The 26,369-nt window shown below is 37.3% G+C and overlaps 1 protein-coding gene across 4 annotated transcripts in view; it reads left to right on the plus strand.

Annotated features, from left to right (window-relative positions):
* Positions 1 to 26,369, plus strand: part of tbc1d1 (TBC1 (tre-2/USP6, BUB2, cdc16) domain family, member 1) — a 65,117-nt gene that overhangs the window by 3,088 nt on the left and 35,660 nt on the right. For 3 of the 4 annotated variants that reach the window (XM_041982481.1, XM_041982483.1, XM_041982480.1), the window contains exons 3-7: positions 18,112 to 18,708; positions 23,741 to 23,830; positions 23,916 to 24,020; positions 25,285 to 25,417; positions 25,756 to 25,847. In XM_041982481.1, the coding sequence (XP_041838415.1) occupies positions 18,112 to 18,708; positions 23,741 to 23,830; positions 23,916 to 24,020; positions 25,285 to 25,417; positions 25,756 to 25,847 (1,017 nt within the window). Of the gene's footprint in view, positions 1 to 4,976; positions 5,176 to 18,111; positions 18,709 to 23,740; positions 23,831 to 23,915; positions 24,021 to 25,284; positions 25,418 to 25,755; positions 25,848 to 26,369 lie in introns of those variants that run through there. The other variant, XM_041982482.1, reaches the window with a different exon arrangement.

Below are 26,369 nucleotides of genomic sequence, written 5' to 3' on the forward strand. Positions count from 1 at the left end.
TCCACATGGCACGCATTTCCAAAAGCCTTTGTATGAACAGCAGAGGCGCAGCTGGCGTCCGAGTCGGGTCAGAGACATTTGATAGCATCCCGTGCCCGACATACCAAAGACAATGAGTTATATAGATGTGAAACTAAAGAAAGCCAGAAGATTAAAAAAAAGTCATTTTGACCTTAACCCCAGTGTCTCTCCTGCTCCTCACATGAGTCACACACACTCGTAGGGTCTCATGTAACAAATACCTGAAGGCTCCAAATATATTAACAGCCTGCGTGTGCTGTGTAGTGTACTGTAAATATAGAATGAGTAAAACTCAGTCTGTTCTGTGGCAAAAAGGAACTCGTTGGTAAAATGTACGTCCAGTATCACAGGATCATATCTTGGTGTGTATGTGTGCTGCCTTGGCTGTGAGAAAATGTGCCTGCTTAATATCAACCAGCCAGGATGTGAAACCCTGTTACCATGGGGACCGCTTCCTGTGTTGCAAAGTGTTTGTTGTGTAGTTCATGTGCATGTAAGTGTTTGTTGTTATCGCTGTGTTTTCTGCCCTTTAGAAAAAGTGATGGTGATGTCAGGCTATGACCACCTGTTGCTTTAGCTCTGTCATATTTGGCTTAAACACACACACATGCAGACATGCGGATTATAAATACAATGTTTAAGCTGCACTGTGTGGCTTTAAATGATTAACATTATCTAGCTTTTTTCTTCTGGTGGTTCTCTTCTTAGTTACATAGAACATATCAGACTGTAAAACATTGTTTTTCACATCTGGAAAACAATACAAGCACATGGAAAAACTCAAGCATCTGGAAGGAGGGAGATGAGAACACCTAGAACACTCCGGGGAGAAGAAATTATGAGGAGAAGCTGAATATCCTGGAGAACAAAGATTGATGTTATCAGGAACAAGGCACCAAAATGAAAAAGGAGAGGCAAGGGTCAGCCCAGAGAAGCCTGAGCGAAAAGTGAGGAGACAGTACCAAGAAAGGGACATTTATAATTGTATCACTTTGTTGTATTAAATAATAGGCATCTAACGATGTGCAAAGATACATTTTAAGTTAGGAATCATAGTCTTCAACTGAGGGAAATTATCTGATGCCAACATGGAGGTTATCCCAGGGAAACATAGGATGGTGAAGGCCATACAGCCCTCTTCTGAGAGTGAAGAGCACAGGGTGGACATGAGGTTAGTGTTTAGTAAAACAGGCATAGGAAGCCAGCGAAGAAATGTTTAAGATGTTAAATTAATCCAGTTTTAGTTCATCTTTTTGCATTGTGCACTACAGACACATGGCAAACAACAGACTGAAAAACAAAATGTTGGAAAAAAATCGTGACTTAGTATCTCTGTTTCATGGACAGACTTTGAAAAATCAAGTAATTGGCAAGAGATTTTGTGAAGTGGTCCAACTGGTGTGAAGTAGCTGGAATTTCAGTTTGAGCGAACACATACATATACACACATACACAGTGGCTCTGAGAATGCTGTCACTTTGAAGTGGGAGCAGTGAGGGTACACTAACCAGCAGCTCATATTCACCACACTTTCATGTGCTGAAAATATTCAAATAATTTAGTCTCGCATTAAAAACTAGAAGCCTGGCATGGTTCCTTACTCATTAAATTAGTTTTTATTTTCTTGTCATAGTATCAGTAAGATTATTTTAGGGAAAATTTGTGAACTTAAAAATACAGTGGCACTCAGTGCAGGGCAAGATATTATCATTTTATGGTCTGTGTCATAGTGTGTTCATGCATTTTTAAAAAGTTGATTAAATTGAAAGAGGTGCTGGTGTCTGAAGTTCAACCTAAGCTGTCAAAACAGCTTTGAGGTGGGACGTTGTAGCTGTGCTTCATGCTGCCCCCATGACAAACGTGTTACATTTGCTCAGTACATTTCCAAATGTCTATGCCTACAGTTTAGAGCGAAGTCATTTTAGATGGTTTCATTTAATCAAATTGCTTTTTCAGAGTTAAGACCCTAAGGACTTTTTCATATGAAGTTTCACATGCTGCATAAACCGCTCCCTCTGGGTTCCATCCACATGTTTGTGAGGATGTTTAGGTTCATATGTTCTATTGTGGATTATTAAATGCATTTAGGATAATTACCTTGCTATAAAAGCCATTCTCCTAAGTATTTTAGTTTTTCTTTTAGAAATTGTGGGAAGTTTGCTTTCAAACATTAATATTAATTATTAGAACCCATTTCCTTAAAATACCTTCCTTGTTACTGTCTGTAGTATAAGTCCAAATCATTAGTGATCCCTCCTGTGTTAAATTGTGGGAGAGGTGTTTATATTCAGTTTAGCACCTGTTTTCTTCAAACAGACCTTTACATGCAAGAAAGTTTTTTTTTTCTTCTTCTTCTTTTCTAGAACGGTTCTTCCGTGTAGTCATTGCTATACAGTAGAACAGTTCACCACCACGCAGGGGTTTTGTTTTTCGAGTAAATCAATGAGCAGTTCTCTAAAGGTTTTTGTTTTCAGTCTTTTAAACCTCAGTTTGACTTCCACCTGTCCTGTTAACTGCTCATTCTTAATCACCTTACAGTCACCTGAGCAAGTTTTGCCCTTTTCTTCATTCTTTCAGGTTTTACAGGGCCGATCAGCAGTTAAGAGGAGCTTATGGCTGCTTATTGATGAGATAAGAGTATTTATAAAGCTCCAAATTTTTTATGACCTTGTTTTTCTTGATGACAACCCTTAACAGGGGCTGCACAGTGGTGTGGTGGTTAGCACCACAGCCTCACAGCAAAAAGGTTGCTGGTTTGATCCTCGGCTGGGGGGAGATTCAAATAGTGGTTTTTCTTTGTGGAGTTTGCATGTTCTCACTTTCTTCCCGTGTCAATCAAAAGTCAATTAAAAAAATATATATTGGTTAGCTTGCAAATTGTGCTTTGCGTTTTAATATACATGGCTATTTTAATTGTAACAATCAGTTAATTATTTTACATGTTCCATCCTTATGTGTGGGTTCTGTCTTCCTCCAAAGACATGGATGTTAGGTTAATTGGTCACTCTAAATTCTCCACACTTCTCTTTCTGTGTTGGCCCTGCGGTGGTGGACCGCAGGGCTGGACTGGTGACCTGTCCAGGTGTACCCTGCGTCTCACCCCCAACAGGCTGGGTTAGGCTCCAGCTTCCTCACGACACATAATGGGCAAAGCGGTATAGATAATGAATAAATGAACAACCCCAACAGACTAATTACAGTATACCTTGTTAAAACTTAAGTGATAGGTTAAACTCTTTAAAGTGCACCAAACATTTTCATGATGCTTTTTTTTCTATAAAAATCTTCAAATAAAAGAAACAAAATCAAATAAAAACTAAAATCTTAAGTTGCTGTTTTTCATTTTTTTTCTTTACTCACTTAAGTATTCAAATAAATAGAAGCAATTCAAAAATACAAATGTGCAGATTCCATGAATTTTGAGTCTTTTTTTCTCTTGTATTTCATTGTGTTTTTCTTGTATTTATTTAGTGAACCTTTGTGAACAGATATTTGAAACTGGTTAAAGTTGATGTTGGTTCCAATGTTGTAGTTTGTGTTTGTGGTAAAAATTAAACTCTGTGGGAAAAAGTAGGAGTGATGAAGGGAAACTTCCTTTTCTGGAATAGAAACGTTCTCAGGAGGACTGCTGGATTTCCCCCTCTGCTAAAGTGTCAGAAACAAAGTAACCACTGGGTGTCACTACAGATGTGTGTAAAGTTCACAGAGTATCTGGATGAAAATATTTTTTTTCGATGTCTGATTTCAGTTGCTGCCAAGAAATGTTTCACTTGCATATCTATCATTAGTTTAATATTGTACTTGTACCTATTTAATTGATTTGAAGAACAGAAAAAAATACTATTGTCACATAACTACTACTTTTTTGACTATTACATGGCAGTGACTTAGATAACCTCTTCCCAGTAAATCTTTCTTTACAGCTATATTCTTGTGAAGATAGCAGCTTTGTGCAAGTCAAAGTTAATTTCTTACAGACTGTGTCCTTGAAATCTGATATTTTTTTAACTGGTAACTATAACAACATGAAATTCCACTTTAAGGCATAATTATTAGTGTTTTTGATAGTTGTTGAACATTTAAAGGTACATTTTTAGGTTTTTCACAGCATCACAGATGTTTGACTTGTTTTTATTAAGTAATTAAAAAGGTGAAACTGGTGCTGCTTTATAAAAAGTTCAGAATTAATCATTTGAATTAGATATGGGCTAGTTACTGTAATTTATTTACTTATTTGGCCTTATTAACATGCAGAAAATTAGATGTCTTATTTCTGGATGTGCGCTGTCAATGTACTCTGTTTGCAAACAAAATCTGAAGGTTTTACTTTTAAATGGGCATTTACATGTTTATCAAAGGACTTAGACAAGTAAAAGGCTGGAGACATAGCCTAGCAAAAAGCTTACTATTCCCATGTTGCATGGTTAATTACACCCAAATGGCAATTAACCTACATGCTTGAATAGGTCAGGCAGGAAATACTGTTTACATTGATGCATACCAATGATGATAGCATCAAGGGATAGACAGTGCTTTTTTTTTATAATTCTTTATTATTATTATTTTATCAGCAAGTATTTGTGCAGCAGTGATTAAAGCCATCCAGTTTAAATCTTATTAAGCAAATGGACAAATAAGTCATTCAACAGTCAATTATACATTGCTACTTTAATTGTAATAATAATAACCCCCCCCCCCCCCAAAAAAAAAAAAACCGCCCAGGCCGCCTAAACTTTTCCGGGACATAGACAGTGTCCAGCCCATCCTCTGAAAGCATTGGATGATTAATTTAGTCAATTTTACTAGAGTTACATGGAAAAACAGAAGTTCCTTTAAAATAAGAACCTAATGTGCACGATTTGATGGATATTCCATTTAAAGGACGCGCTTTTCTTTTATTTTGAAAGGATTAAACCGGACATTTTGCAGGGTGTTGTGTTGACCAACTTGACAACCAACCGCAAGATCCTCCTTGGTTTCAGGGAAGACATATGAACTTTCCAAAGAGAAATTTTGAAGTTTCTTGGTCGGCAAGGACCATGTTACCTTGAAGTTAGCCGTTCAAATCTGTTTTTTGTAAAGTTTATGGCTAATGGGATGAAAGCGCGACTCCAGCGATTCAATTTGTTCAACGTTAAACAAGAGGAGAAAGATGTAAGTGAAGTTAACATACTGATTAGTTCGCGTAACATATTAGAAGACAGTTAGCTAACCGAGCGTTAACTTCTGTCAAATTAGCTCAACCTGTTGTTAGCCATTTTTATCAAAATATCGTTCTTCAGCGAAGTGCTCATTTTTATACATTACCAGTTTTTTACGCGAAATTAGCTTTAGTCCACACACGGGGTTTATAAAACATGTATTTATTTAACTTTAAGATAATGTTAGATATGTTTGTTTGACAGTGTTAATAAGGTAACCTCTTCAGTAAGTTGGATGCTTCATTGGGTCAAACAACCTAGCTTTACATTTGTGTGCTAATTCATATCTGGCTGGTTGTTGTTGAACTGGTTTTAAACCATGTAGGTTCCTCTAGTCATGAGTTTTGATCTAAAATGAACTCTGAACGTGTTTGGTTTTTAGACTTCCTCCAAAAAACAGAAGATAAGATTTCAAATTAACTTTGGTACTTTTATTCATGGCTTGAAATATACATATGTGCTAGACAGACAGCACCAAAAGTGGTAAGAAATGTGCACAATTATCTTGTCTAGTAGTGATTTAAGTTTTCATCATCCTGAATATTGACATTTAGGATTTGGATTAGTGGCAGGACACCATATGTCCATAGACATGTTTTTTTTTTTTATTATTATTGTTATTATTTTATTTATTTATTTTTATACCAAATCTGTAGATAAATCAGTAAAAAAGGCTTCCAGCATGTATTGATTTTTGACAAGTCTATAGACACTGATAATGAGGAACATCACTCCTGTTCAGAGATACACAATAAATAAAAATTTAAAGTTGTCACACTACAACCTTTTTTAATTTATGATACAAACTGGAACAGATCTATTTTCCCAATGCTAATCTACAGATGTTTTCCAGATTATCACAATATTTTGTAAGATTTCAAGACTTTTGGATTTGGATTTTTAGCATGCACAACAACATGAGCAAGGAGCAGGATAAGAATTCTGAAAATTAAAAAAATGGCTGTAAATAAATAAATAAATAAATAAAAAAGACTTTAGAGGCAAGTGAGTTTATTCACATGACCAAGGCTTCATGTTGGATCAGGCTCATTTCTCTCAGACTATGGATGCACCACTATGTAAATTTTGGTAGATACAGATATCTGATATTAATGTTGTTATGGCCAATAACCAATGTTTAAGTTTAAGAGAATCGAATTTTATACAAAATGAAAGTTAACGTTAGCAGTGTTAGCTTCTTGGCCCTCGTTTGTGAACCTCTGGAGTGTGGTTTTTCAGATGACATATCAAATTGGTGGTGCTAAATAATTTGACACCATCCTCCACACATTAATCCAACTTTACCTGACACACATACACAAACAGCCAGAAATAAATATCTATTGGATCGATACGGATATTAGCACCAATATATCTTGCATAACTATTTTAGACCAAAACAAACAAAGTGGTCACTTTGTATCCTCAAGTGACCAGGGTGTACCTCTCCCGGGGTGCTTGCTGGTTAATAGTTATTTTGAAATAGGTTTGTATTATTGCAGATGGGGTTTTTATGTATCATTAGATTGCTGTGAATATATTGCAGAAACCACATAAATTGCTAGCAAGTTTTTTACAGTATCATCTAGCTCTACACTTATTCCTTCTCAATTATGTGTAGTTCAAACTAAAAAAAAGAAAGAAAATTAAGCCAGAGTTTAAATTGCAGACAACTGTTGGAAGTCACATATCAACCTGATCTAAGGCTAATCAGCTATTGAATCAGAAGTTATCAGTCACTATGTGTTAATGCTCCTATGATGTGAAGTGTGAGGCTTGTGGAGTCTCAGACTAAATAACCAGCCAGCTGGATTATCATGGGAGGAGTGTTGATGGAGCAATCAGCAAGTAGTTGCAGCCATGACAGGAAGAAACATGTATAATGAAAATAAACAAGCATACAACTAAGTGACAGACAGCATGAACAGAGAAACTACAGCCAGAATTATCTGAATTTGGTAAAACTTTGGTTATAAAAAGGAAGTACCAATACCTCTTTGGAGTTTCAATCGTCCAGTCTTATAGACTACAAAGAGAAAGGCCATGGAAAGAAAACTCCAGCTCTCTCCTACAGCTCTTATGGACAAAGTAAATAACGGAGAACTTCTGTTATTGTGTGTAGCGTGACCCTTGTCAGAGATTGAGAGTGAGACTTGTCTAAATGCCAAAGTTGATTTTGGTGATGAATCTTGTAGTGTATGCTGCAAATCAGTGGTGCGTCAGTGGGCATCTTAAGACTTTTAAAACTCCCAAACACAAAAGAAGCACATTGTGTCGTGGGAATGAAACAATAACTTGATCACACGGAAAATCTTTCATTTTGAATTTTGCTTGATGGTGTTGCTCATTGTAGTTTACAGTATAGTGTTTAAACACTCCAGAAATAAACCATGTGAGCATGCTTGAGGTAGTGATACCAATATCATGCCAGAACTTGTAAACTGTTAGGCGCATCATCTGTCTCAAGGCTCATGCTTTACGCAGTGTTGCTCCATTGTAGCTGCTTTAATGCAAACACTACTTTTAGGACATCAGGCCTGTTGGGTGTTTTTAATTTTCTTATTCTGAGACACTGATGTCATTTAACAGATGTAAGAGCTTTTAAGTCTTTCTTTGATTGTATGTTGAGTTGTCATGGTTGTTATACTTAGTATTGTGACTATTGATTAGAATTAATTGCATCATCCAGAAATGTCTTCTTTTAAGAGGTAACATTCGACTTCATGGAATAAAAATTATTCATTTATGTTAAGCTTAAAAAGTGTTGCAGGCAACATTTGATTTTGAAAAAAACCCCCAAAAAAACAACGTGAGTGGAGGAAATGATTGCCCAGATTTATCCAGAATGACTTTTGATGGTGGATCTTAAATCCCCCTTTTCCTTTTTGGCTGTACCTTTTTCTTGGAATTTCTTTGCTATCACATGCTTTTTCTTTTCCCTCACTTTATGTCACCTCATGTGACACACTCTTTGCTCTGTAGCAAAAACAAGCTAGTAAACTGGACACACTTTTCTTTGTTTTTTTAACTGGGGGTTTATACATCAGACCTGTCCAGTCAGTGGCTGCTCATCCTGTTTGTCATAATGTGAAACTTAACATGTACACCGTTTATACCCTTTTTGGTTTTTCAAAATGAAAAGATTAGGGTTATCTCGAGCTCTGATATAAATTAAAATACCACAAATTGGTTGAAGGCGGAAGTGATATTTTTGGCTTAATGATTATTCCCTGCCGTTGAAGTTTTTTTCTCTCTCCTTTGCACTGTCTTTTGGTGATGCGTCTCTTCTTTTTAAAGGCATTGAACTTTGAACTTGGCTGTGGTTCACTAGGCACAAGACTGGGCACATGACCATGGGAAGTGCAGTAGGCAGCTTTTAGCTGTCTCATTGTTGATGATTTCCTAGAGTAGATGATGTGTCACAGGGTTTTCTGTGACATTTTCCTGTAAATGCCAATATTTTCCTATTTACTACACAAATAAAATGTCTGTTTAAGCTTAAGTACAGTATCTGCAAAAATGTTTTGTTAAATGTCTTCAGTAATGTTTCTCTTTGTGATGATTTGGTTCCCTCTGTTGTGCTCCATTCTCTGATAAAAAGTTGGTTGAAATTTGATGTGAAGTTACTTTTAGACATAGTTCAGTGAGTTCATGGTTGGTGAGTGGAAAATGATAATGCTGTGCGTGAGCGTGTGTTTTATTTATTTTTTGTTTGTTTTTTTTCTTCCCACTTTTAGGGTAAACTTATTGTCATATTGTCACAGGTTCCTTTTTTAAAGAAATGTCACATGTTGCTGTTCTTCAAACCTTTAAATGGCTTCAGGAGACCTGACAGATGAGTGAATCTAGAAAGGAATTGCAGATGTGAAAGGTGCTATATTTTAAATCCACCTATACATGAAACAGAGTTTCTTTGAGTTGAGTAATTTGTTTAGAGTTTGACATTAAACAGCTGAAACTGGAAAGTTTCTCAGCGCTTACCTAAATCAAGATATAAGGTAAATATTATTTTGTCTAAATGAAATAAGGGTGCAGCTTAGAAAAATGAAGAATTGAAGTAGTTCATTCTTACAGATGACTAATCAAAGAAAGTTCTAACCCAGTAGGCAGCTTTTAATTGTTTAATAAAAGCCTGCATTTTACAAGGAGTAAGAGAGGACTACATAGTAGTAGATATCTTAAATCAAGTGGCTGAGCTTTTCATCCTAAAAGCATGCTTTATCATGACCCTTTTTCACACTACCTGTTCAAAATAGCGCTATTGCCCCTTTCTTGAGTCTTGCTGCTCTGTTTATAGTCATTAGTAAGAGTTCAAGGTAAAAGTTAGCCATGGTACAATACATGTGTGTAAGGGAGAAATGGCACAGGAGAGCACACAAATCTAGACAGCTGCACTGTGACTCCTGATTCTTCAACAGTGATGAAGCACACATTGATAGAGCACTCCGTCACCTCTGTCTAATCAGTATGACGAAGAAAAGGTAGCAATACTTTGGTATTTTCTTTGCAGTTCTGTAATGCTTTAGTTTCTTGCTTAATAATTTAGCTTTTTATGGAAAAAACATTAAGCACAGAATATCAAAATATGCAGATTATTTTAACTAAGTTTTATTTAAAATAGAATAGCTTTTTACCTCTTTGGCAAAAGCACAAAAAAGTTTATTTATTACACTGAGCTGCAGCTTCTCCATTTTTTCTGAAGCTACTTGTGTAACTTCCTTCCTCTCAAAGTTAGCATTACAGTAGTTCTACTTATTTCTACCATGGTAAGGGACACCCAAGCTTTTTCAGTGCAGTTTTTCTATGAGAGGCCAGGTCTATCGATGTATGCCTGAGGTTGTGTCCAACTGCCTTCCTGTCTAAGATCAGCCACATGTAAACCTTTCACCATAAGATATAGGGTATGCTTTGTGCCTGTAGCTGAGGCAGGCCTCTGGCAAACAAATACTGCCAACTACACTACTCTGATTTATACCTCTAAATCCATACTAGAAGAAAGCGACTAGGTGATGCTAGTGTAATGAGAACTTCAGAAACAGAGTCTATACTTTATAATAATGTACAAAAAAATGTTTCAGTCTGCTCTCATCAGTCTGGGAGAAATCTGCCTTTCTGAAGAGCACTTTACAAAGGGAAATCTCATACATTGCCTTCAGGCTGTAACACATTTACATATTAATTGTTATTGTTACAGTTTCTTGTGATCTCATCATACTCATTGCCTGTGGGGGGAAAAAAACTTGACCAGGACTGTAAAGAAAACTGATTCTCCCCATTGTTAGTATCTTTACTTAATAAGGAGTACTCAAGTGGGGTAAGAGAGACAAACGCACACACTAAACTCAGCTTTTGTTTAAGTGTTTTTAGTTTTAAACCAGTGAAAGGGTTTATGAGGCGAAAAAAGAACTGCGAAAAGTCTTTTGTCAGAGACTAAACTTCTAGACCAACATGATCTAAAAGAAGATGACATGATAGGATGATAAGCATGATGTGTGGGTGGTGATGTTGAAGGAAGTAACATTTAGAGAAGCAGCAGTAAAGTTTTAGTTGAAGAGAACGAAGGAGGGGATAGTCAAGACATTGAGAAGTTCTTTGAGTCTATAGGTAAAGGTTGGCAGAAATAAATGTCAAAAGAAGGCCCTAATGAAATTAAATGCTACGTCACTAATGCACTAAGTTTGGATTTGAACATAATTTAATCAAACACTTTTGGATTATTTTCAAGTCTGTTATTTAATTTCTTTTTCCTTCTCCATTTTATCTGCTCAAGTATTCGAGATATCAGAGCTCTCCAAAAGACCACAGGGTCATCTTTGAGGTAAAACTGCAGTCCACTATCTAAATCAAAATTCTCTTCAGAAGTTAAGTTAAAACTGTGCAAGTCCATGGTTAGTTGCTGGATACAGTATCTGTAACTTCAGTTCAAGTTATAGAGTCAACTCTCGAGTGTCTGTATCCTGCTGGGATTTTTATACTGAATATTCTGACCACAATTGTGTATTGAAAATCTGCAGGTTTGACATTTTGAGTTGCCCCCTGATGAGACTAGCTGAATAATCACAGATCATCTTCACCCAGGAGAATAACGGGACATTAACGGGATTTGCAGATATTTCTTTGCTGCAAAGATCGTAGTTGTTGTAGTCCCCAATATTAGAATGACTGTTTTTTATATAACTTCATAGTGTTGTTCTTGCTAAGGTTTCCATTTCATAGTAAAAATATACATTGATTACTGATTGCTCACATAGTAAACATACGCAGCTTGCATAATCTTGTATAGTTACTAACAATTTGCCTAGTATTTGTGAAAATAATGTCTCAGTAAATTGGTCTTTTCACTACTGTTCATATGCGTTACTGCCTTTTTGTTTATGAGTTGTGTTCAGTGTGCCTCTTATTTATAGTGGCATAATGTAAAGATTTTAGATTCATGTTAATTTCATAACTCTGGAAAATTATTTGAATGATTGGTTTATTGACACAAGCTGTTCACTTCATTTGAAATTTGAATCATATACTAAAGTAAACTGTAGTAACAAATACCAAAGTTTTAGCTTAATTAGGGTCCGAGCCATACAAAGTATGGCGGGGCCCTATTGTTTCTGCTATGTTTATTATTCTCGTTCTCCTAAGCGCTTTGACCCCAAATTTGACCCCCTAAACACCCATGAAAAGTTGTGAAACTTGGCACAGACGTCACGTCCGGCGTAACTCGGATATTACAAGGTCCGCATACACTTCAATGCAAAATTGGCTCAACAGCGCCACCTAGAGTCACCAAAAATCACCCCATGAATGGGGCCCCGGAAGTCTACTTCAACGTAGGAAGACGAAACTCGGCACACACGTGCACCACCCCGAGTTGACCAAAAAACTCAAAGTAACACCGGTCGCCATGGCAACAGGGCGCCCGCCATCTTGGCGTGTTCGGCCATTTTTTTGCCATTTTTTGCACTTTACACACATCGTATTTGAACGAACTAGTCTGAGGGGATTCGTGCGACTGACTCCAAACTTGGTGGGAAGCTTCCTGACAAGTTGGGGACCAAAAATTGTTCAAATCTTTCTAATAGCAGAAAGCGTGTTACCGTGGCAACCGACGGAAAACCGCCTTCTCGCCATGAAACACGGTTTGCTCATATCTCCATAGAAATACGTGGGATCTGCACCAAACTTGATAGGATTCATACTTGTGACACCCCAAGTCCAGCAAAGAAGTCAATCGAACAGCTGTTGCCATGACAACGGCGTGCCCGCCATCTTGGATTTCACTGCCATTTGAACGAACTAGTCTGAGGAGATTCGTGCGACTGACTCCAAACTTGGTGGGAACCTTCCTGACAAGTTGGGGAACAAACGCTATTCAAATCTTTCTAATAGGAAAAAGCCTGTAACCGTGGCAACAGACCGAAAAAGCCTCCTCGCCATGAAACACGGTTGGCTCATATCTCCATAGAAATACACGGGATCTTCACCAAACTTCACAGCATTCATACGTGTCCCACCCCAAGTGCAGCAAAGAAGTCAATCGAACACCTGTTGCCATGGCAACGGTGTACCCGCCATCTTGGATTTCACTGCCATTTGAACAAACTAGTCTGAGGGGATTCGGGCGACCGACTCCAAACTTGGTGGGAACTTTCACGACAAGTTGGGGACCAAACGCTATTCAAATCTTTCTAATAGGAGAAAGTGTGTAACCGTGGCAACCGACGGAAAAAGCCTTCTCGCCATGAAACACGGTTTGCTTATATCTCCATAAGAATACGTGGGATCTGCACCAAACTTGACAGGATTCATACTTGTGACAACCCAAGTCCAGCATTGATGTCAATTGACCACCTGTTGCTATGGCAACGGGGTGCCCGCCATCTTGGATTTCACTGCTATTTCAACGAACTAGTCTGAGGGGATTCGTGCGATTGACTCCAAACTTGGTGGGAAGCTTCCTTACAAGTTGGGGATCTAACGCTCCTCAAATCTTTCTAATAGGAAGAAGCGTGTAACCGTGGCAACCGACGGAAGAATGCCCTCGCCATGAAACACGGTTTGCTTATATCTCCATAGGAATACGTGGGATCTGCACCAAACTTGACAGGATTCATACTTGTGACACCCCAAGTCCAGCATTGATGTCAATAGAACACCTGTTGCCATGGCAACGGACTGCCTGCCATCTTGGATTTCACTGTCATTTGAACGAACTAGTCTGAGTGGATTCGTGCGACTGACTCCAAACTTGGTGGGAACCTTCCTGACAAGTTGGGGACCAAATGCTCCTCAAATCTTTGTAATAGGACAAAACGTGTAACCGTGGCAACCGACGGAAAAAGCCTTCTCGCCATGAAACACGGTTTGCTCATATCTCCACAGGAATAAATGGGAACTGCACCAAACTTGACAGGATTCATACTTGTTGGGTCCCTAACGCATTACACCACCTGTTGTCATGGCGACATCGGGTGGCGGGGTCCAGGCCGCTCGGACCCGATGGATGCCGCTTGCGGCTTTAATTGTGCTTGTATTCAGCCAGTGTATGAGACTAATATATTAGATTACATCTGGAGCATCTGAACCAGATGTTATTTCTAAGCTACCAACATTTCAGAGCTGGTTGAACTTATGAAACATTGAAGAGCTTGTTTTCTTTTCCATAAGCCCTATTTGCAAAGGCAGAAATAAAGGTCTGTTGACGTTATTCACAAATACCAGAACACAGACCAGTGATTATGAAATAAAACAATTCATTACACTTTGCGTATTTAGCTTAAAAGCTTCCAGAGTAGCTTACACTTACAGAACAAAGCACCACTGTGTTTGTGTGAAGAGGGTGTTGTGATGTTTAAAAAAAAAAAAAAACCCCAAAAAAAGAAACAGGAGTGTTCATGCCTCATACCGAGGCAAGACACAGCAGGACCTGCCTGTGAATGTGTCTAATACTTAGCTGCTGCTTAGGCAGTCATCCTTAATGACCTCATTGATATGAGTCAACTAGTGCTTCTGCTCTGCCCGTCTACTTCCTCTGGTCTGACAGACTGCCATTGTGGTGGTGGTCACATAATCCACAAAAGGAGAAGCATGGTAGCCAGATGTTTTTTTGGTTTTGTTTTTTTCTAATGCACCGACATCCATTGGTTATTTTTTGATTTGAATCTTGTTTTTGTTTTTTGAGGATCTTTCTTTGTTAGAGTTTTTTTTTTTTTTTTTTTTTTTTTTTTTTAGAATAAATAAAAACAAGGAATAAGACCAAATATGTTGATAAGCTACAACAACATGTTATTTCCAAATAAGTCTGCAAACAAAATGATTTGAATGCAGGATGTAATCAGGTACTGCATTGTTTGTTACGGCTAGTGTAAAAACCAGTACTATTTCATACCCTGGACTCTATTTTCCAGTTTTCTTTGTTCCTGCAAGTCAGTGCAATAATATTTTTTATAGAAGAACTTGTTCCTAGCAGTCGGAACAATGCTAGAAGTCAGAGTGAAATGCTATTGTGATAAAGAAAAAACATAGTGAGTGTAAGAAAACACAGTGCAGGCCGTTGGTTCACCAGTAACCTCGACCAAATCTTGTCTAGCAGATAGACCCGACTGGTATCTGAGATTAAGTACAAACCAAAAGGAACTTGGGATGCCACTCATGCAGGTTTTACTTTGTTGCAGTAATGATCCGTCTCCTTATACAAACTCATTGGATAGTATTGTTATTGTATTTTAGGCTGGCCTGCTTTCTGTATGCTAATATGTTTTTGTTGCCTTGGGGTTTGGAGCGAGCCAAGTTCATGGTCAAACATGGCTCTTGCAGCCTCAACTGAGTTTTTCTTTCTTTTTTTTTAAAAAAACAAACAAAAACAAAACATTTTCCTTTCAGAGAGGGTTACTAGTGCAGATTAGGCTGCAGTTGCAGACTGGAATGACTAATTGCCCTCAGAACAGCCTCTAACATGCCAAACAATTAAAAGGCCACATTTTGCAGATCCTTAAGGGATGTGGAACATACTGGAAAAATATAATGGTAACAAGGAACCGATATTATACATATAAAAAAGATGGTTCGAAAAATCTATGGAGATGGTTTTGGCACTGGGATTTCCCATCCACTGACATGTACTGTACCAAGTTCAAATTAAACTGTAATCCAGATGTGATTTCTACTTTTTTGTTAGAGCTCCTCACAAAAATCCAGATGCTGCTCAACCACCAAATGAACTGCTCCTGACTCTTGCCACAACCATGATTATACTGGATAAATGGCATACTGTATATTTTGTTCATCAACAGCCTTTTTTTTCTCCTCTTTTCTTTTTTTTTTTTTTTTTTTTTTGGTTTGTTTATAGAACAGCACCCTCCAAAAGTACACCTTTGATTTTAGTACTTTTAATCAACATTTTATTTAATTGAAAGGCATACTGGTCTGAAAATGCCATTATTAAGAAATTGTGTTTTTGCAGACCTGCAAATCAACATAAACTTCAGTTTTACAGGTCTTTGAGTCCCAAAAATCTCAGCTTTAGATTCGACCAGTTTTACAAACTGACCATTCTGGCCTAAAAATTTCTCATAGTTGCTTCTTGTAGTCTTGCCATACAGTTTGAAGTCGGAGCAGATATGTGTCTGTTGGCTGCTTTTGGATAAGTTGGGTTGCTTATCAGTGTTACATAGAGAGGAATCATGCTTCATTCAGTATGATGTTGAACATAAAAACATGGTTTTAACCAGAGTTTTTGAACCTTAACTTGTCTGTTTTGAAGACTCTGTAAATATCATTATCAGTCCAGTGTTAATGGTCCTTGGCCCACTTATAGGCCAGACACAAAGAGAGGCATGTCCTGTTGCTTTCAGATCAGATTATATTCGTGACATGGTGCAGATTAACTGTCTTCTTCATTTAGTAATATATTTTAGATTTTTGTCACTGCTTTTTAGGTCTACTATTCTTGTTTTAAAGCATGTTTTTCATATATTTTATTTCTTATAGATACTTAGAGATCTTGAATAAGATTGTTGTTAAATCATTTTTTACTCTAGTAAAAACAAGATATTTTAATTCAAAATATTAGTGTAAATTCAAGAGTTTCATCCAGAATTAGCAATATCAAGCAGTTAGGAAATATCCTCAACCCCCAGCCCCCCAAACCCAAACCTTTTCTCTGTAGACAGTTCACAGCCTGTAAAACGGAGTTGTCACCTGCATTTGAGTAAAAAATAGTTTTATGCACAGTTATTGCACACCATTTTTTACACATCTGTGGATGTTGATGTTTTCCTCTGACTGAACTTCATTCTGAAAGTCTTGGATCCATATGGTCCTCCACAATCTGACCTAGATTTATCTTCTTTGTTTGTTTAGTGCGAACATAATGGGTCCATTCAGTCTTTCTGTCTCAGTGTGCTCGTGGACCTTGAGCTCAATGAACTCCTTACAGTCAAAACAGCAGCTACCAACAATGTCAGAAAGTTAGTGCACACAGAGGTTAAGATGGAAAGGACCAGTGTTAGCACTTATCCACACCAATCTGGTGGTTCTGTGACTTTGTGGGTAGCTATGATTTTAAGTAACTAATGTTACTACAGTATGAGGTGCATTAAATCATTTATTAATGTTGATGCATTTAGATTCATTCTGGGATAAATCTTTGTCCTCTGTCATTCTCTTTCTCACAGCAGAAAGTCTTTAACTATATGCAAAAAGTCAATATACACAATGTAATGCAGCATTGTAACATGGTGTACAAATACTGCTTTTTATTTAAGCAGATGTTACTGGGAAAAATGGGTAACCAAAGTTATTAGGGAAAAGAAGGAAGGATAGGCCAGAACAGAATCAAATAAATGAGAAAGTTACTACAAAGCCTGCTTTGAGACCAGAGATCCCAAATTGGCTTCTTTTCACTGCAAGACGTCACAAGGGCTGCAGTATTCCAGGGAGCCATAACACACTTGACATTAATGTCAGGTTAGCTCATTGCAAGGCGTGAGCTCAACATTTATGCATTTGAAAAGTTTTCTTCCTGTGCTGTATTGTCTTTTGTATTTATTTTAATCTTTATCCGTTGATGCCTTTGCAAGCAGCCACTTTTTCTTAATGTGTACCTCAGTGCCTTGTCAAAAAAAATAAGACAGTCAGAACCCCGCCAAATTTCAGCTTTAGAAGCGTAGAATGCAATTAATTTTCACTGAAACACCAGATATCAAGTCATCAAGTTATTGGCCATTAATAACAACGCAAAGCAGTCATGACCCCCAAGTCCTTGGAATATAAAGCATAACCATATATTGCAAGACTAAAAAAGGTTTCAAGCCTCAGATATTTTATCATACTTGCAGAATGACTCATGTTTTCAGAAACCAGATTAAGATATAAATCATGATCGACTTTATAACATTTTAAATTGTACGAGCTCAGAAACTCACAATGCCTAAATAAAAAGTTTGAAATGAAGCTTTTTAAAGATTATTGTCCTTTAACACAGAAATAAGTAAATTCACACAGAAATAAGTATTTATTTTATATCTCTAAATGTAGAACTTGAGATAGACGGTATGACAGAACCATGTTTTTATTAAAACAATACAACAGGCTTTGTTTATGAGTATAAATAGATTCTCCACTGTAGTTGTAGAGAATGAAAACAGATTGAAGGCTGCGTTTTAGTTTTGCCACCTTTAGATTAATCTTTCTGCCAAAAGTCAGTAGTGTATATTTAGGTAAGTTTTTTGTTTTTCGTCTTTGTTTAGGCTCATTTTGATGCATGCGTTCATGTTTACATGAACAGAAAAATTTTCCTTCCCAACTGTTAAACAGCTAAATGTCTTGCGTCATACAAATCTGAGTTATTATGGTCATTACAGCGGTTCTTATCACTTTCTTGCTTTCTCTCCAGGTCCCTGAGATCATCAGTACGTTAAGGCAGGCCGGCAAAAGCTCAGCACGCAACAATGACATCACCGCTGTTTCCAACGAGACTTCCACGGGTTCTGGAGGCAGCAGTGACTCTGAAACATGTTTTTCCTCTCTCTCCACTACAACAAACTCCGCAGCTCCCACTTCTGTTGTGTCTCCAACAACCTTTGCCAAAAAGTTTGAGGTACTGTTTTGCGGCCGAGTGAGTGTTGCTCACAAGAAAGCCCCACCTGCGCTGATAGATGAGTGCATCGAGAAGTTTAGCCAGCTGCATGGCTCGGGGACAACTGATAAAGGTGGAAGTGTTGGTGGATTGGTGGTTGGGCTAAAGAGGGCATTTTCCTTTCAGTCCAATGGACTGGGAAGTGGTTCTGTCGGTAATGGTGGAACTGGGAGCGCCACCCCAGGGGCACGCCCTGTTCTGTTCAAGCGAGACCCCAGCTTCCCCAGTCTGCATGCCCTTGATGAAAATGGTCTTTCACCAGAGATATCCAATACCAACACTTCAGATCCACTCACCAGCTCCACTAAAGTGCAGCCCACCAGCCTACAGGAGAACAGGACCATGCTGTTTACGGTAATTTTCACAAGGGAACACACACACACACACAATGCTAAAGGAATACCCTGATCACTTAAGTGATATTTTCATGCAGTGACATTAATTATCACTAATGCCATAACCAGAATTAAAATATTATTAGAAAATTGAATATTCCACTGCTTACAGATGCATTTTGACATCAGTATCTTGATAAAAGATTAGTTGAGAATCATTTAGAAGGACATTTTTCAGCTTAAATTTAATACATTGTGTACCTCCTGAAAGGAAAAAGTATCATCTTTATCAATCAGCTACTTCATTATTTGCATTTTTATACCTGGCCAAGCTGGGAATTATCATTTATTTACAAGTTTGGGACAACTGGTGGAGCACACAGACTGTATTGTTGAATAATCTAAATATTTTGGTCTTAATTTCACTTTTCATTGAAAACACAGAGGACATAATCAAAGGAACATGGCCATCGTTTGTTTACTTGGATTGTGAAGGCTTGAGTTCAGTATTTTGTGTGGCACCAGTTAAGAGTGACCAGTGGATCTGACCCAATAGATTTTGCACTCCCTGCTTTATAATCTGTTTTAATGAAAAATATCACAAAATGAACATAATGACTTGTTGAATATGATGAAAAGATAATGACATCATGCACTCAAAGTTTTTTTTTTTTTCCTAAAGTCTTAAGTCATTTCCCTGTAGAAAACTTGAAGTTAAATACTCATGTTGATTTGTTTAGATGCCCTATTGTATTCCCACCTGCTCTGAGTCGTGTCTACAAAGAAACTAAATTCTAACTTTAAGATGGGTTCAAACTGTAGGATCAGGCTCTAAAATCTTATCTCAGTATATTTCTAACCCTAATAATAAAATGTTAAAAAATATCTCTCTACCTCTCACATTTTCAATTAGTTTTAATATTAAAACAATATTTTCCATATCGTGACTCATAAAAACCAGTATATAAGACTCAATGAAATAAACAATCTGTGTAATATTACTATTATAATCTGTATTCTTTAATAAACGTAGGTAAATTTTTTATGAGGCTTGTTTTGTTTTAGCAATAAGGTCCATCTTCTCTTTTATTTTCCCTTTTTTCTTCTTCCCTTCTTCACTGGATTTCACCAGTTTTAGCCAAACAAAAAAATCAAACAAGCAACTATAGGTACATCTAAAAAAAAATTGAATATCATGAAAAAGGGGAAAAGGCCAATATTATTTGTCACTCATTTCATTAACTGAAAACTATATGTTATATAGATTTATGACAGTAAAATATTTAAAGTCTTATTTCTTGAAATTGTGATGATTATGGCTCACAGATAACGAAAACCCAAAATTTAGTGTCTTGGAAAATTAGAATATTACATTAGATCAATAAAAAAAAGGATATTTAAACCAATATGTCAGGCTTCTGTAAAATATGCTCATTCTAATGCACTCAGTACTTGGTTGGACTCTTTCTTGTATGCGTTACTGCATCAATGCAGCGTGGCGTGGAGGCAATCAGCCTGTAGCACTGCTCAGGTGTAATCGAAGCCCAGGTTGCTGGTGCATCTTTTTCTTCCACTCAACCTTCAATGAATATGCTTCGATTCGGTACTCTGAACAACCAGCGTTTTTAGACATTTTTTGTGGCTTACCCTCCTTGTGGAGTGTCACTGACTATCTTCTGGACATCTGTGAACTCAGGAGTCTTTCTCATGATTGTCTAGCCTTCTGACCTGGACTGTGGCCATTTAAAGCCATTTAAAGATTCAGGAAGCTTCTGCAGGCGTTTTGAGGTAAACTTTCCAATACTGAACTTTTCACAATATTGTCATTTCTGAGACTGAATTTTAGGCTTTCGTTATCTGTAAGCCATAATCCTCACTATATAAAACAAACATAAAGGCTTGAACTATTTCACTCTGTTTCATGAATCTATATAATATATGGGTTTCACTTTCTGAAATGAGTGACAAAAAATGGTGACCTTTTCATGATATTTTTATTTGTTTTAGATGTACCTTTTTGGTGGTAATAGAAGACCATTCCTTTCGAAATGGCGCTCCCATCCCAGCAGCACTCAGCACGTTGTGACATACCATCCCATTCTTTAGACTTTTCTAAAGACTTTTTTAATCACAGAAATTGCCCTCTGCTGACTAATAAACATAAAGCAGGTTTAAGGCACTTTGGCTTTAACTACAGTTTTGACATCAGTGTGCAGGGCAGTTACATTTAGATCCTACAATAACACCAACAAACAAAAATTTGACTGAAAAACACAAGACAGCATCTACTTTCAGTTTAGCTCAGACCTGTCATTGTTACACATTTTGCATAGATTCTGTAAACTCCTCATACACACTGCTTTTTAAAGGACAAATGAGAAGAGGACAAAAAAATGAAAATGTAATCTCAGCTTAGCAAAAGTATATGCTGACGTCTGCCCAAAATGACTACAGCCTCACTCATCTGTTTGACCTTCGCTTGCTCCTTGTGGCATTTTGCCAGCAGGAATTTTCCTGTTTGCACATGAAGGAGGAAGTGGTCATCATTGGCACAGGATCCACCAGGGCTTGTCACTGTCCTAGTCAGCAGATTTGCACATCTTTTTGACACTGGTGATACATCCTGCTGCTGCCAGAGTGACCTCATCCATTTGACATCTTTCCCCACCCCCAAAGCAGAGCTATTGTAAAATTAACCATTACTTTTTAATAAAGAAATAAAACAGTTTCTTCTGATTGTTTCTGATATAAAATTAGATGCTGGTGGTGGATTTCTTTTCCTGTACCGTCCTTTTCATTCATGGTGCCAAGTTTAAAATTCAAAGAGGGCAGAACTTTATAACATTGTCTAATTGTTAACGTAACACAGGAATTAAAGCAGAGAACTCACATTTATAGCACAGCAATAAAAAACAGGTTAAATTTCAGCTGAATCTGCATCTCCAGTGAGCCTTTGCGTTCGGGATATGTTGAATTTGAAAATAGCCCCTCCTCCTCTGACAGAAACTTAACATGTTGAGTTTTCTTTGCTAATCATTATTATTACACTGCACAATATAGAAAACTATTAGAAACAACTTATTTGTTTTATTAATGAGATATTGTTATATAAAACATAAAATGATAATTAGTAACTACTAAAAAGTTTATGTTCAAACAAAATCTGGGCTAAGAGTGCGGAGTCACTGTGTCACGTAAAACAAGCGCACCCTGAAGAATTATAGAATAGAATAGAATACGAATTATCTCGTATTCTATTGGCTGGAGGAGGTTTGACAGACAGCTCTTTCTGCAACCCAAGAGAGAGGAAAACATATCCAAGAGCAGAAGTTTTGAGAGAGCAGAGAATGTGTCTGAGTGTGAGGGAAAGAGACCAAGTCTGAGCGCAGAGTTTTGAAAGGAAGAACAATATATTTGAAAGCAAGAGGGACTTTCAGAGTGTGAGATCAGAGTTTTGAGAGAGAGCAAGATGATATTTGAGCGTGAAAACCAGAAATCTTGCTCTCAAAGCAAAAAATTGTGCTCTTGATTAAAGATAGAAAAATACCCCCATATTCATGTTGTTTACAATGAACCGGAAACGCAGGGAAAAGGAAAAGGTGGAGGTGTGGGTGTTTATCAATAACAAATGCTGCTATCCTGCACATATATCAACAAAAGCAATGGATCTGCACGAAGGATCTTTACTTACTTTCACTTAGTTTAGGGCCTTTGTTTTGTATGTTACACCCTCTGCGGACACACAAGCAGCCACCTCCACTATCCATGATTTGATATTTCAGGGACCATCTTCTGATATATGAGCAGTATGTCACTTGTTGCATTCGGGATAAAGCCTGCCTCTGTTATGGAAACCTCCAGAACAACTTTTTCTCCAAGGCTCTGCCCGGCCTGGGGAGTTCAGATCATAATATGATCAGGCTAATCCCAGCGTATGTGTCGAGGCTTTAATGAAAGAAAACCAAAAAGGTGGATATTAAATGCTGAACCACCGCAGCAATGGAATGGACTGAGACATGAAAGCAGGAGGGGCTGGAAATATTGATGAAACAGCACTTGTTGTCTAAGAATATGTTAAATTCTGTGAGGACACTATTATACCAAAGAAGATTGTTAAATTGTTTCCTAATAATAAACCTGGGGTGACTCCTGAGTTAAAAGGACTTCTGAACAAGAAAAAGCACCTGATCAAAGAGGGGGGGTGATAAGGAGGAAAAGAAAGAATTGCAGAAGGAAATTAAAAGTATGACTAGGGAGTGCAAAAACAACTTCTAAATGTAAATTAGAAACATTTTTTAAAAGTGTTGTGAGGAAGGCATGGCAGGTAATTACTGGATACATGCCCAAGAAACACCCTATGGTTGTTGAAAATGAGATGGACATGACGAATAGGCCAAATGGTTTTCATTTTAAGGCAGAAAAGCTGAGTTGAGCTGAAAAGCATGACTGGGACTCATATTAATACTTCTGTTGAAGATGTGAGGGCCCTTCTCAGATTTATAAAACCCATTAATGCCAGTAGTATCAGCAATAGGACACTGAAGGTGTGCTTCGGATCAGCTGGACCTTTGATCGGCTGTTTCAGCTGTCACATGTACCTGTTTTTGGTTTTTGTATTGCATATCACAAGATAACAGTTTTATTGTACTGTTTTTTTTACTATTTGTCATGTTTTCCATTATTTTTAACTATACTTCTTTATTTTTTATTCTCCCTTTAACTCTGTTTTTATAATAGGGGTCTTGTTTATCTTCCGTCTTTGTAAATTGCAGCGCAAGATGTGAAATGACCACGTGAATTTCCCCTAGTGAGATAATAAAGTCACCATGACCTTGTGCCTTGTTGTTTGCAGTTTAAGAATAAAGTCATTGTTTTTTGCCGTTAGCCACAACTCATTTAGTTCTTTGAGTAGTTTTGTGAATGAAATTCAAATTGCAAAATTATATTACAGCAGAATCAAACATTGCAGAGAGAAGTCTGCAAAGATGCAGGTAACCAGTACACACCCACATAGTCATTACTGTATTTTATGTTTTTCTTGGTGTTTTTAGGTGGGCAAGTCTCAGATCTTCTTGGTTAGTCCAGACACTAAGAAAGTTGCCATTGAGAAGAGTTTCAGAGAAATCTCCTTCTGCTCACAGGTATGATGCTCTGGATTTTAAAAAAAGAGACCTTTTTGTTTGTGTTTAATTTCAAACCCTTTTTCCTTTTGTTATCGCTCTCCAGGGCATTCGTCATGTTGATCACTTCGGCTTCATTTGCAGAGAAACAGTTGAAGGGGGAAACTGCCACTTTGTGTGCTATGTCTTCCAGTGCACGGATGAATCTCTGGTATGAATTCTTGTTTTTTTTCCCCTCAGAACATAAATATTATACTTTCTTTGGTGTACTAGGTAAGGATTAAATTAGGCTTTAGGAAGTTGCTTGGTGCGAGTTAGTGCATCAGAATAATATTTGTTTTACAGAAAAACAGCATTCACAGCACAGATTCCAGCAGCCCTTGCCAAAATGTGAAAGTAAGCACAAAGCACAGTTTAAAATGTGTATTTCCAGCAACGAATGTAACGACAACTCATATTTCCAATGTCAGTAGGCATCTGTCAGCATATCAGAGTTTGAGTTTAAGATGCTGAAGATGATGTCATAGGACAAGGCATCCTCATGCATTTTTTTTTTTTTTTTTTTTTTTCCATACAGGACTTCTTTTTTCTTTCTTTCTCACCGTGTTCCTACTTTTTACTTTCAAAGCACAGTATTTGTCACATGCTAGAATTGATTTGCTCTCAATATCTTTTATTTATTAAACAAATGATAAGTTTCTGCTTCTGGGGCTGGAAGACTGTTAAGGATAGAAGAAGGAGGCAGAGAAATATCCAAGCAGCTCTGACTAAAAGTTACAGAACATGACATTTTTTTGTAAAATTCCTCCCAAAAAAGCTGCTGTTGCTACCGGAGGTGTTTCGACTAAACACTAAATGAAAGCACTTTGATAAATGGAAATAATTTCTTACAGTAATACACATACAGTATTGCATCAGATCTGAGTGCATTGTAATTTCTATTTAATTTAAATTTTAAATTTAAGTGCTAGAAAACACAAAGCTGATATTTCCTGCCAATGTGGGTTTTTTTTTTATCTTTTAAGATTTAATGGCGTTCCAGATCATAGGATCTGTGACTCAGTGCATCTGCAGTCCTCTGAGTCAGGGTGTGCCAAATGGACTCACTTCGATGGAACTCTTTAATAATTTACTCCAATGTATGATAGTTAAATAAAAAGTACTGCATATCCTCACTATTCTTGCATAATTTATATACCTGTACCATGATGCTTTCTTCGTTATTGAACTAACACCTTTCCCCACATCAATTACAAGATTTTTTTATATAATTCTGTGTGCAGAAACAAAATTATTCTTAAATTCTCAATATTTATTTGTTAGAATTGTAATCGACAAATAGGATAAATTCTATCCGTTTTATGCAACAGGATTAAATGTACATATGTACAGAAGTTAATAAGATCTACACCAGTAAATAAAACTTATTAATCCACCGTCATGTTTATGAAAAGCATCTTTCTTTGCTGTTGTAGGTGGATGAGATCATGCTAACGTTGAAGCAAGCCTTCTCTGTGGCAGCCTTGCAGCAGAATGCAAAGACCCAGAGCCAGCAATGTGACGGCTGCCCCATGCAGCAGCTCCACAGGCTGTGTGAGAGAATAGAAGGTAATAAATTATACTTTACAGTGCAAGACAAAGGGAATTGTTAAACTATTTCTAAACTTTTCAGACATCCCTTGCAGTAGCTAATATTCAGGTCAAATTAAGCATTCTGGTTTATTTTATCTTCACAGGTTCACGGCTGTGGTGTCCTCAATTGCATTTTAGCTTAATCATAAATTAATTGTGCTTTATAGATAACAGCGTCCCTTTAGACCTAATTTCTTAGCAGGTAATATGCTGCTAAACTGGGCACTCAAGAAGCCAGAATCCCTGGACCATATAAATGTATCCTAAACCTAAAATGAGGCTGGGCTTTTGATCTTTAAATTAATCTTTTTCAGGTCTGCATCCATCTAAAACAAAGTTGGAGCTTCAGAAACACTTGGCCACTTTGGACAATCAAGAGCAGGCATCAGTCTTTGAAAACACTATGGTAATGTGTGTGTTCTGTCTGTGAACCTGAAGGACGAAGTGTAAATTCCTAGAGTTCCCCTTTAGATGACTGCAACTGGAAAACAAACCAGTCTGTCTGCAATTCCAGTTCATCATGGCTGATCACTGTGGAAGCACATGGTTTTCTTGTCACAGTAACGCAAACATCCTTCGGTACATGTGACTAAAATATTTGAGGCATCTCCCTTTCTTCGCATTATCTGATGGATTTGCTTTCTCTGTTCAGATAGTTTATTACCATTCCCTTTCCCCAAAACACTGCTGGAGCTGTTGAATTAAACTTTTCTGTTTAAGGAATAATTGTCAGTCTTTGTTTTCCAGTAGTGATGTCCTTTGATTAAAACAGTAGCAGTAGACATGTGACAAGGGGGGAAATTCATGTTTCTCTTTGACTTAGCTGACATCTGCTGGTGGTGCTGCCTAACTACAACACCACAACAGTGCTGAATAAACAGATTAAATGAGGAAATATTTGACTCTGGTAAATAGGAAAAGAGGAGAA

The sequence above is a fragment of the Melanotaenia boesemani genome, chromosome 4, assembly GCF_017639745.1.
Source record: "Melanotaenia boesemani isolate fMelBoe1 chromosome 4, fMelBoe1.pri, whole genome shotgun sequence".
NCBI classification, from domain to species: Eukaryota; Metazoa; Chordata; class Actinopteri; order Atheriniformes; family Melanotaeniidae; genus Melanotaenia; species Melanotaenia boesemani.